We start from the raw sequence: 13571 nt of genomic DNA, 5'->3' as shown, positions 1-13571 counted from the left end.
CACTGAGCTGTAATTTCTTTATTAAACTTTGAGGTGTTAAATAGTGCAAGGTTTGAGTACTGAGCAATAACAGACACCTATAACGCAAATGAAGTGTATTTTATGGGTTGCATTTCTATGCAGTCTATTTGTGACACGGCTTAGAAATACATGTAGTCCAGATTTATTTCAGACTGCTCCCTGTAGGAACCATTATCTTCTTTCTTCTATGTAATTACAGCAAGGCAGTCCCAGATAAATATGGGATTTCGGTTTGGTGATTCTCAATCCCCTTAAACTGCAATCAGCTATTTCAGGCTATTTGACCATAATTTGTGCAGTGTACAGAAACCAAGGTTTCTATGGAGTAGGGCTTGGAACAGCAGCTGTATGCAGTTTGGAGTAGATGGCTCTCTAATTTTCTGCTATTTGCATTATATACCAGTGGTTCTGAATGTGAATCTGGCCAATAGGGTGTAAAGCAGTAATTTGCATGACTGCCCACTGTTCTTAAATGGGGGATAATCCCCTTATTTTTGGGATATGTGACAAGTGAAATATTTGAATACCACCCCAATTTCAAAAAAGTGGGGAAGCTGTGTAAAATCTATATAAAAACAGAATGCAATGATCTCATAAACCTATATTTTATGCATAATGGAAAACATATTAAATGTTTTAAATGAGAAAATGTATCATACAATAAAAAATAAGATAATTTCAAAATTGATGGTAGCAATGCGTCTCAAAAAGTTGGAACAGGGCAACAAAAAGCTAGCAAAGTGGTACTAACAAGAGCTAAAAGAACATTGTGCAACTAATTAGGTTATTGGCAACAGGTCAGTAACATCATGATTAGGTAAAAAAAAAGCATTTTAGAGTCAGAGTGTATCAGAAGTAAAGATGGGCAGAGGTTCACCAATCTGTAAAAACTGCATGAAATTGTCAAACAATTTCAGAATAATGTTCCTCAATGTAAACTTGCAAAGAATTTAAATATATCATCATCATCTGCATAATATTAAAATTGAATGAGTGAATAATCCCTGTGTGCAATGGACAAGGCCAAAACACAATATTGGATGCTTGTGATCTTTGGGCCACTCCGTTTAAAATCTTGCATCTCTAACTGTATGGGGGAGTGTTAGTGCATATGGAATGGGCAGCTTGCACATCTGGAAAGGCACCATTACTGCTAAAAGATATATCCAGGATTTAAACCTGCATATGCTCCCATCCAGATGATGTCTTTTTCAGGAAAGGCCTTGCATATTTCAGCAGGACAATGCTAAACCACATACTGCATCTATGACAACAGCATGGCTTCGTAGTAGTACAGTCCGGGTGCTTAACTGGCCTGCCGGAAGTCCAGACCTTTTACCAATTGAAAATATTTGGCGTATCTTAGAATGAAAAAAAAAATAATTACAAAGAGGACCCAGAGCTGCTGATCAGTTGGAATCCTATAACGGGCAAGAATGGAACAACATTCCTCTCCAAAAACACCAGCAACTGGTCTCCTCAGTTCCCAGACATTAACAGTGTTGTTAAAGAAAGAGGGGATGATACACTGTGGTGAGCATTGCCCTGTCCCAACATTTTTGAAACTTGTTGCTGCAATCTATTTCAAAGTTACCTTTTTTTTCTTAAAATGTTACATTTTTTAGGGCGTGGCCTGACGCGACATGGAGTAGGACGCACGTGCACGGAGCTATGTCTATTAATCCTTCTATTTCATTGATCCTGCAACCCTACGGTATCCTATTTGCTCCCAATCCACTCAGAAAGGCCCGCTCATTATACCTTAACATATCTCCACCGAAAACCCAAAAGGATACCCTGGCTAAGCTTGACCGTTACCACCGACAGGATAAAGACAACCCTGGGGAAGATGGTGGGCCTGCAAACGAGTGAAAGGAGGTGATACTGACAGACTGGGTAGAGGCCATCTCATCTTGTCAGACTACACTGAAAAGGAAAATTGAGGAGGTAAAAGTGGATATATTGCTTATCCAACAGGACCTCCAGAAATCCAGTGAGCGGGTCAGAACTTCTGAAACTCGGCTGGGTGAGGTGGAAGATGCAATCCCGCAGTTGCAGACAGTGTCTGAAGGCATGTTACTACAGATTACCCATTACTGTCAAAACAAGATGACATGGAGAACAGACTTAAGAGATGTAATCTCTGCTTTATCTGGCTCCTACATTCCTTGAACAGCTCCTTATCACCTCCTATGGCTGTGAGGCCTTTTCTCCCACCCTCGCAGAAGAGAGGGCCCACTGCATGCCTGCTAGGCCTCCACCACAGGGAACCCCTCCCCGCACTTTCATTGCTAACTTTCTCAGCTACAAAGACCAATATGCAGCCCTGCGACTTGCCAGAGAAAAAGGCTATATTCCACTTGGCAACATCAAGGTGGCCATCTTCCCAGATTTTTCTGCGGAGGTACAATGTCGTGGATTTGAATAAAACCTTTTCGAAGGAGCAGCATGCTAATATAATGCGTAATACATTTAAATCCTCAATTTGCAGGAAACGAGCTTTAAGATCTTGTCTCGGTGGTACTGTACCCTGGCGTTTTTGCATAGATGCTACCGGGATATATCCGATAGCTGTTGGCATTGTAGGGAGGAGAGCGGGACGCTATTGCATTGTCTTTTGGTCCTGTCCCAGAACTAAAGTGGTTGTAAACTCTGTACAACCACTTTCACCTACCGGTAAGCCTATATTAAGGCTTACCTGTAGGTGCTGGAAATATCTTCTAAACCTACACGGTTTAGGAGATATTTACAATGTCCCCGTACACCGATGTCTAATGCGCATGCGCCAATGTATTTGGCGCATATGCACTTTAGAAAGGGCACAATGTGCCCTTTCTAAAGGTGGGATACAATGTATTCTGAGTGTTATGGGACCGAAATTAAAAAATGACCTTCAATTCTCCCAAGCTCATTAGTACCCAATAGCAGGGCTGAATTTTCCTTGATGTACTCTCATAGACCATTGTCGACATGTTGGTAATGTTACTAATCGAAATTCAGACTACATTTTTTTTTCTGGAGATGGTTGTGGGGGATCAACCTTAAAGGGGTTGTAAAGGTTAGTTTTTTTATTTTCTAAATGGGTTCCTTTAAGCTAGTGCATTGTTGGTTTACTTACCCTTTCCTTTTGATTTCCCTTCTAAATTTTTTATTTATTTTTGTCTGAATTTCTCACTTCTTGTTTCTCCTCAGTAAGCATGCCCCCATTATCCGAGCTGTTCTGGCTGGGGGTTAGTCAGCGTGCTTGCCCCCTCTTTTGGGACTACATCCCTGCTACAACACAGGGTCTTCCCACAGGGATGTAGTCCCAAGGGAGGGGGCATGCAGGCTGACTAACCCCCAGCTAGAACAGCACGGATGATGAGGGCAAACTTATGGAGGAGGAACAGGAAGTGAGAAATTACTTTTTTTAGTTCAACAGAGTGGCATGACATGCTTGTGCAGGGGGCTGTTATCTCCAAGGACCCCAAATCAATCAGATTAACCCAGCTGATCTCCTCCCAAAAAGTATGGTGTATGCATATTTTTAGTTCCCAAGTACATCACTCAACATTTTTCAATATTGAACCTTGTCTGCCATGTAGCTTACCCCTTCCTATTTTATCTAGGTCTTCCTGTAACAATAATTCATCTTGTGCTGATTTTATTTCCCTGCATAATTTGGTATTGTCAGCAAACACTGAAATTGAACTCTTAATTCTAACCTCAATGTCTTTAATAAACACATTAAACAGCATTGGCCCAAAGACAGAACCCTTAGTCCATTTAGAGAATGAGCTATTGATTACTACTCTCTGGACACATTCCTGTAACCAGTTTCCTGTCCATGTTTGAGCAATTTCTTCAACGTCAGTAGACCTTATTTTGTAAATTAAATGTTTATGAAGCAAAAGCTTTTTTTCCCTTTTTTAAGAAGATCCTTTTTTATTTTAGTGAGGGGCTCATTTTTCTACTTTGTAGATTGGCTGATCCTTGGCATTACCAGGCTGGAACTGGACCCCACTGAGAAATGTGAATGTAATGTGTTCTTGCTTTATGTTTTATGTACTGTAGCACAGCCCTCAAAATTTGCACTCGCATTTGGCGAGTAAACAAATAGGAGGGCGAGTATGGACAGGTCTGTGCTGTCTCAGGAATGTGTAGCCAGTGCCCTCCGCTGCACACAGGCTCGCAGTGCGCCCATTGCAATACATACAGTCAGCTGCTTGTGACCGCCCTCTCCGCGGACCCGATTGCCGCTGGAGTCCCACGATCGGTCCCCAGAGCTGAAGAACAGGGAGAGCTGTATGTTTTACATATTGGCCTAAACTGAGGGAAAAAAAAGTTTTTTTATATATTTTTGGGGGATATTTATTATAGCAAATAGTAAAAAATATTGAATTTTTTTCAAAATTGTCGCTCTATTTTTGTTCATAGTGCAAAAAATAAAAAACCGCAGAGGTGATCCAATACCACCAAAAGAAAGCTCTATTTGTGGGGAAAAAAGGACGCCAATTTTGTTTGGGAGCCACGTCGCACGGCCGCGCAATTGTCAGTTAAAGCGACGCAGTGCCGATTTGCAAAAAGGGGCCTGGTCCTTTAGCTTCATTTTGGTCCGGGGCTTAAGTGGTTAAGCTAGTGGATTGTTGGTTCACTTACCTTTTCCTTCGATTTCCCTTCTAAATGTTTTTTTTTCTGTGTTTGAATTTCTCACTTCCTGTTTCTCCTCAGTAAGCTTTCCACCATCATCCGAGCGGTGGAAAGTCATTTAGAACAGCTTACTGAACACCTTACTGAGGAGGAACAGGAAGTGAGAAATTCAGACAAAGAAAACAAAATCGCTGTTCCTACTTAGTAGGAACAAACTACGTCTCCTCTCCCCTGACAGAACTGGCGCGTGTGCATGCGATCGCCACGTGCATTGAGACCCCCACTTTGCGGCGGGCCTGTGCCGACTAGCAGCTCCTAAAAGGTATGATGTACCCATACAGGGTTTCGCCCAGCGGGTGCTATGCTGCCGCCATATATAGACGTGAGCCGGTCGGGAACCAGTTAATAGGTAAATGTTCCTAGAGAATGAGTGGACATGCAAGCACCAGTCAGTGTCCACTTTCAACCAATGGGTTGAATCATCTGACCACTTCCATGGGTTGCAATATTGAGCGTTCTCTGTTCTTACGTGCTGTCCTGCAAGGCCTTACCCAGAGTGTAAATTTCTTTCAGATAGATTCCCCCTATTTTACCCTACATTTTCACTATTTTCAGTCCAGTGGTTGAGTGTGACCCAGTCCTTTTAGGGCACTTTCACACTGAGCAGCGACGGGGGTAAATCGCTGCTATTTTTAGCGGCGATTTACTGTAGTTTTTGCGTGGAGCAAAGATGCTGCTTGCATTGCTCCAATGTGAAAGCCCTCGGGGTTTCACATTGGAGAGGCGCTTTGGAGGCGCTATTTTTAGCGATATAGTACCTGTAAAGTACCTCAGTGTGAAAGGGGTCTTAGCTTTTTAAAGTCTGTAGCAACTGAGCTTATTTGGGAACACTTGTGGAAATATTTTATCACTGTATTCCAAGAGATTTAAAGTTTTTGGGTGCATGATTTAATTTGCCAATAGCCACAAAACATTCTTCATTCAGTTTATTGTTGTGTTTATCTGTTGCATATGCTGCAACAGCTAGCTATAAGAAAATGCATAAGCTCTTTATAATTTACTATTAGTTATTTTTGTATATTGTATTGCTTTCAAAGTGCAAAGCGTTCAAGTGTTTTTCTTCTTTAATTCTAGGCTTTTCTGCAGCCTCACCTGCTGGGTAATGAGTTCACACATTTAGAATTTCCAAGAAGAGTACAACGCAAGGAGCTGGGCAAGATGATGCTATACAGAGACTTCAATATGACAGGCTGGTAAGACATTTTTCCTTTTACAGTTTCTTTTGTGTAACTTAATGTTCTCTACTGACAGCAGAGTGCAAAATACGCTTGATGTAGTCCACCTTATTGGAAAAAAGTAAAACATGCACCCACATTGAGAAAAGAAAAATGCGCATTCATAATTTTCTTTGCTATGGATCCTGCAGAGCTTTGCAACCATGAACGGTGCATTGAGGGTGCAGTGCACTGACACCTTCAGACTCTTCTTCTGGGCCGAGGTACGGACTTACCATTAGGGGTCTGGAGGAAGTCATTTTTGGACTACAAGTGTAGAGACATCAACGCAAATGTTTTTTTGTCGAGATCTTCTAGTGCCTCTGCTGTGGTGGCAGATAGGACTCAAGTCTTCCATTCACAGATCCCTGTGAATTGGTCTGTGAATAGATAAGGCTGTGCAGGCAGAGCCACACACATCAGCATCTAATTCCAAAGATTACAGAATGCTTAATGGGGTTGTTGAGCTGTAGAATATTACCAGCTGATCACAAGGTAAAAGGGACGCAGTGATTGGACCTTTTACCTTGATCTGTGATCAGCTTTGCCCAATCGTCCTGGATGCATGCTGGAGTGTGGTTCTGGAAGGACAGCATGGACACCCTCCTAACCATGCTGTAGCTGTCTTTCGTGTATAGCGTGCTTAAAGGAGTTCTCTGACCTAAAACTTTTAACCCCCGCTGTGCCCGGGCTGTAAAAAAATAGAAAATAAACTTTCACTTACCTGCCTACGATCCCCCGTTGTTCCGATATCGCCGTCCCGTTCTCCGGTCCCGGTCTCTTCCGCTTCCTGTGTGTCGGTGACTCATAGTGCGCTCAGCCTATCAGTGGCCGCGACGGGACATTGCTGCGGCCGCTGATAGGCTGAGCGCACTATGAGTCACCGACACACAGGAAGCGGAAGGGGCCCGGGACCGGAGAACGGGACGGCGATATCGGAACAACGGGGGATCGTAGGCAGGTAAGTGAAAGTTTATTTTCTATTTTTTTACAGCCCGGGCACAGCGGGGGTTAAAAGTTTTAGGTCAGAGAACTCCTTTAAGACGTTGTTAAAGGAGTAAAAGCTTTTAACCACTTAAGACCCGGACCAATATGCAGGTAAAGGACCTGGCCAGTTTTTGCAATTCGGCACTGCGTCGCTTTAACTGACAATTGCGCGGTCGTTCGATGTGGCTCCCAAACAAAATTGGCGTCTTTTTTTTCCCACAAATAGAGCTTTCTTTTGGTGGTATTTGATCACCTCTGCGGTTTTTATTTTTTGCTCTATAAACAAAAATAAAGCGACAATTTTGAAAAAAAAACAATATTTTTTACTTTTTGCTATAATAAATATCCCCCAAAAATATATAAAAAAAAAACATATTTTTTTCTCAGTTTAGGCCGATACGTATTCTTCTACATATTTTTGGTAAAAAAAAAACGCAATAAGCGTTTAACGATTGGTTTGCGCAAAATTTATAGCATTTACAAAATAGGGGATAGTTTTATGCCATTTTATTAATATTTATTTTTTACTACTAATGCCAGCGATTTTTTTTTTTTTTTTACGTGACTGCGACATTATGGCGGACACATCGGACAATTTTGACACATTTTTGGGAACATTGTCATTTTCACAGCTAAAAATGCATTGTTTACTGTGAAAATGGCAGTGCAGTTTAGGAGTTAACCACTAGGGGGCGCTGTAGGGGTTATGTGTGACCTCATATGTGTTTCTAACTGTAGGGGGGCGGGGCTGGACATGTGTCGTCACTGATCTCCTTTCCCTATATCAGGAAACAGACGATCAGTGACATTGCCACTGTGAAGAACGGGGAAGGTGTGTTTACACACACCTCTCCCCGTTCTTCAGCTCCTGTGACCGATCGCGGGACATCGGCTGCGATCGGGTCCCGCGGCTTCAGACCGGGTTGCGGGTGCGCGCCCGCGACCCATGGCTGGGAACTTAAAGTGGAGTTTCCATCCCAAAATGTTGTTTTCATTATTGTGCTCATTAGACCTAAAAAAGAAAAAAAAAATGTTTTACTCATCTGGAAATGCTTGTTGCTATGCGGTCCCACGAAATCTGCCTTTGGAATCACCTAGGATTCTGACATCATCTCCCTCTAATGCTCCTGGGAAATGTGTCATAATTTCCCAGGCTGCAGTGCGCTACCCAATTATCACTCCCCATCCAAGACTTCCAGGAAGTAAGTGCTTGCGGGCTTCACAATTATAAACTATTTTTTTTTAATAACTATGTGGAGCGGCGGCGGATTGTAAAATAGTAAGTGACCAGATTTATATTATAAAAACGCATGATGAAAGGACATACATTTAAAAAATGCTAATTGTGGTTGGAACCCCGCATTAAAGAGGACGTACGGGTAAGTGCATGTGCCCAGCCGTGCCATTCTGCCGACGTAAATGTGCAGGAGGCGTTCCTTAAGTGGTTAAAAAGCCATCCCTAACCTCTCTAGCTGCATGTGTTGTGAATTAATTCATCTTTTTTTAAGACCACAACAGAGGTCTGGCAAACCACCAAAATTTTGCAGCAACAGCAAAGTCAAAAAGAATTGTGAATTGCATTCCTTTTTATTGTGAAATGTGAAGATATTTTTCTCTACATGCATATAGCTACAAAGATGAATAAGGGCTTGTTTCAATTTCTTTATTGATCTGAATGTTAATACTTAGTGTTACTAAACCCTGAACCTGCATTCGCAATATCTGGACTCCCACAGTACACAGAACATGGAAATGCAATTATTTTAGTAAATATAAACTGCTAAATATGTTTTCTCATCAGCAGTATATAGCAGTCTTTTGACTTCTATCAGTGTGTGGTGAAAGCTTGTAGGAGGAGTTTTCATTTTTCCTATGATTGTCCTTCCAGGATCAAGGACCCCTGACCTCCTGTCTGGAAAGTGCTGATTGGCCCTGTGCTGATCACATGCACTCTCACAAAAAAAAAAGTCTCTAGCCATACATACCAAACTGAGCATGTGCAGTCTGACTCCATTTTTGAGTCGGTGGAATAAGAGGAGGATCACACAGCCTTTTTACACAATGTGGAGGATTAACCCCTAGGTTCCACAGACAAGCATGCTTTACTGCAAATGCAGACTGATCTTACTGTTGTGGGTTTAGTAACACTTTAATTATTCACCTGTGGTGGCATCTTTATTGTTAACGTAGTGTTCCATATTTCAATATGCCCTTGTCCACAGACCATGTTACCCGCCACAACACATTTGTGGGGAAGAGACCCTTGTCCTCCTCTCAACATCGTATTATCTCATTAATGGGAATCACTGCCTCTTGAAATGCACTATAGAATGTGTATTCATGCTTTTATAGGAGGCAGAGCATCCATCAATCAAGATGTATTATCCCACCCACTGTGTTCTTTTTTTAGTTACTGGGCATGGAGGAGGAGGAGGAGGGAGGGACTGGGCTGTCATTTAGGATCTGTATACATTCCCAAATGTGTGATGTCAATACCATGTGACCTGACTAGCTCAGATCAAGCAGGAAATGTTCTCTTCAGCAATAGAGACCAAACTGAGCATGTGCAGCCTTACTCCACTCTTGTCTGGACTTGTGTGTGTATATTTTTATAATATTTTATATTTATATAATACATATATATATATATATATATATACATACATACATACAGTGCCTTGCGAAAGTATTCGGCCCCCTTTGCGACCTTTTGCCACATTTCAGGCTTCAAACATAAAGATATAAAACTGTAATTTTTTTTTAAGAATCAACAAGTGGGACACAATCATGAAGTGGAACAAAATGTATTGGATATTTCAAACTTTTTTAACAAATAAAAAACTGAAAAATTGGGCATGCAAAATTATTCAGCCCCTTTACTTTCAGTGCAGCAAACTCTCTCCAGAAGTTCAGTGAGGATCTCTAAATGATCCAATGTTGACCTAAATGATTAATGATGATAAATAGAATCCACCTGTGTGTAATCAAGTCTCTGTATAAATGCACCTGCACTGTGATAGTCTCAGAGGTCTGTTTAAAGCACAGAGAGCATCATGAAGAACAAGGAACACACCAGGCAGGTCCGAGATACTGTTGTGGAGAAGTTTAAAGCCGGATTGGGATACAAAAAGATTTCCCAAGCTTTAAACATCCCAAGGAGCACTGTGCAAGCGATAATATTGAAATGGAAGGAGTATCAGACCACTGCAAATCTACGAAGACCTGGCCGTCCCTCTAAACTTTCAGCTCATACAAGGAGAAGACTGATCAGAGATGCAGCCAAGAGGCCCATGATCACTCTGGATGAACTGCAGAGATCTACAGCTGAGGTGAGAGACTCTGTCCATAGGACAACAATCAGTCGTATACTGCACAAATCTGGCCTTTATGGAAGAGTGGCAAGAAGAAAGCCATTTCTTAAAGATATCCATAAAAAGTGTTGTTTAAAGTTTGCCACAAGCCACCTGGGAGACACACCAAACATATGGAAGAAGGTGCTCTGGTCAGATGAAACCAAAATTTAACTTTTTGGCAACAATGCAAAACGTTATGTTTGGCGTAAAAGCAACACCGCTCATCACCCTGAACAAACATGGTGGTGGCAGCATCATGGTTTGGGCCTGCTTTTCTTCAGCAGGGACAGGGAAGATGGTTAAAATTTATGGGAAGATGGATGGAGCCAAATACAGGACCATTCTGGAAGAAAACCTGATGGAGTCTGCAAAAGACCTGAGACTGGGATGGAGATTTGTCTTCCAACAAGACAATGATCCAAAACATAAAGCAAAATCTACAATGGAATGGTTCACAAATAAACATATCCAGGTGTTAGAATGGCCAAGTCAAAGTCCAGACCTGAATCCAATCGAGAATCTGTGGAAAGAACTGAAAACTGCTGATCAAACGCTCTCCATCCAACCTCACTGAGCTCGAGCTGTTTTGCAAGGAGGAATGGGCAAAAATGTCAGTCTCTCGATGTGCAAAACTGATAGAGACATACCCCAAGCGACTTACAGCTGTAATCGCAGCAAAAGTTGGCACTACAAAGTATTAACTTATGGGGGCTGAATAATTTTGCATGCCCAATTTTTCCGTTTTTTATTTGTTAAAAAAGTTTGAAATATCCAATAAATTTCGTTCCACTTAATGATTGTGTCCCACTTGTTGTTGATTCTTCAAAAAAATTCACAGTTTTATATCTTTATGTTTGAAGCCTAAAATGTGGCAAAAGGTCACAAAGTTCAAGGGGGCCGAATACTTTCGCAAGGCACGGTGGGTGTGTGTATATGTGTATATATATATGTATATACACACGCATTGTTTGCCAACACAGTCTTGGTATTTTGAAGTATATTGTTAAATATAGTCTATAATGTCTACTGAATATTTATAAAGTAGTTTGTACAGAAAAGTATAAAATGCACCTTTATTTGGTCCCCTCTGGAGAGATACATGTCAAAATGATGTACATGTCTGAGTTGATTGCATTTAATTAAATGTATTAGTATGCAAGAATATATTGTTCTTTCACAGTCACTTTGTTGCGATTTTGGAGTTCTGCCAAGCTGCTAAGCATTAGGGAATTATTTTTCTCTTCTTCTAGCTAGGAAGAGTTTTCATTCTCTGAGGATCTGATTAAAAGCAACTTCACTATAAATCCATTTTGGATGCCTCACACTGACCCTTTATTTGACTGTGAAGGCTTCTGGTTCCTCTATTGAAACAAATAAAAGTGCTTATTATTCTTTGTCAACATTACACAAGGAGACAAAAATGATTAACTAGAGCTAATGTTTGACATACTAGTTGTATGTATTGAATCTCATGGTGTGATGGAAGCTCGCTAGGAATGTATTATGCTTTTTCATGTATTAATAAAAATCAGTTGAAATGAAACTAGATGCAGGAACATTCTTCTGTGTGTTATATTGATCCAAATCACATACCAGCTGCTTAGATATGATGATATGAATAAGCTAGCTGTCAGAAAAAAAGTCCCCAAGTATAACATTTCAGAGCTTGTTTTATTGTACATGAGACATGAATCCACTCTTACCATACCTCCAGTGCTGCAGTTCTCTGTGGGATTGGTTACAATTACAAATAATTGTCTGTTTATGGTTTATTTATTCAATAGAGAATGAGGTACAAGCATTAAATGAATATATAAAAGAGGCATAATGTGCTAGTATGCATTGCATACTAGCACATTATGTGACACCTGCGAACAAAGCCGACGTCGTCCCCGCTGGAGGCCACATCCATCTTCGTCCCTGGACTCATGGACTCTGGCTCTGTGACTGGCCGGAGCCACGTGACGCCACTCCCGCACATGCGTGTGGGAGCTGCCAGTTACAGCACTCGCTCCTGGAAAAACAGCACGGCCGGCCGTTCTTTCAGAGCGCATGCACTGATAATGTCATCGGCACAGTATACAGTAAATATTTCCTAAACGGTGCACGTTTAGGAGCTCTTTACAGTACCTTATTCTAGGCTTATCTATAGGTACAAATGCTACAGGGAAGTTTACAACCTCTTTTTAAAGCAAAGTTCAGTTTTTTTTTTTTTTCAAAAGTTATAAGCTGTTTAAAGACAATACAGGCATGCAGTAAATCGATGAGGGAGCTGCTAAAATTACCGTATTTATCGGCGTATAACAACGCACTTTAAGGGGAAAGTTTCAGGAAAAAAACTTTCTACAGCCCCCTGCGTATAACACGCAGACACAGTTTACCCTCTATTTTCAGGGTAAAAAAGTGAGTGTTATATGCCAATAAATACAGTATTTTAGAAACATTGCACCTTTACTTCAAGTTTGAAAGCCATTTCAGTATATCTTTATTGCAAAAGACCACAATATTTCTGTTGAGCCTTTCTCTGGCATTGACTATTTAGGGTAGAATTAGAATATCACACATAAGATGTCTACTGGGGGCCTGACTGACGGTGAAAGGGGTCAAGTGGAGCAGTAAAGATGAGAAGAGTGGGTCAGAGGGCAGTCAAGGTGAAGATCAGGATCAGTACAGGGTGCAGTAGACAGCAGAGGATATCGGAGCTGATGGCAGAGGGTAGGTAATGTCATTAACCTCATTGGCACTTCAATAGGCAAGCAGATTGATTAGAGGGATGGCCTCACCAGTGTGCTTCTAACTTCTTTGCCATCAAGCTGAGGGGGTGTGTGCTGTAGAGCTGTCTCTGTAGTGAGGATCCTTGAGCTGGCTTTGCAGTGTGGTAGGGGTGGCTGGGTAAAAGAAATCCCTTGAGAAATATTTTATGTTTGTTTCATATCAAATAATGCACAGGAACTGGAAGTTAAAGAAAAATTTAATAGGAAAAAAAAGGCTATACTTACCTGCTCTGTGCAATGGTTTTGCACAGCGCAGCCCCAATCCTCCTCTTCATGAGCTCCCTGCCGGAGCTCTGGGCCCCTCCCCCTTGCCGCTTGCTATAGGGGCACTTGTGCATGATTGCTTCATCACCAGCTCTCCGTGTCTGTAAGACAGAGTAGCTCAGCCCAGTGATGAGGGATAGATCCGGTAGAGCCTTGGCTTTCGTGCACATCGCTGGATCAAGATTGGGCTTAGGTAAGTATTGAGGGGGCTATGGGGGGAGCTGCCCACACAAGGCTTTGGTTCAAAACCTTCAGCCTTCACGACCACT

At 41.6% G+C, this 13571-nt stretch overlaps 1 protein-coding gene across 1 annotated transcript in view; it reads left to right on the top strand.

Moving 5' to 3' along the window:
• PPM1H (protein phosphatase, Mg2+/Mn2+ dependent 1H) overlaps window positions 1-13571 on the top strand; it is a 211722-nt gene that overhangs the window by 163547 nt on the left and 34604 nt on the right. Inside the window, exon 6 of the mRNA XM_040344216.1 lies at window positions 5785-5903. Coding sequence (XP_040200150.1) covers window positions 5785-5903 — 119 coding nt within the window. The remainder of the gene's footprint in view (window positions 1-5784; window positions 5904-13571) is intronic.

This window comes from Rana temporaria, chromosome 3 (assembly GCF_905171775.1).
Source record: "Rana temporaria chromosome 3, aRanTem1.1, whole genome shotgun sequence".
NCBI lineage: Eukaryota > Metazoa > Chordata > Amphibia > Anura > Ranidae > Rana > Rana temporaria.
Note: the sequence above shows the minus strand (reverse complement) of the source record. Positions and strands in the feature narration are given on the sequence as shown.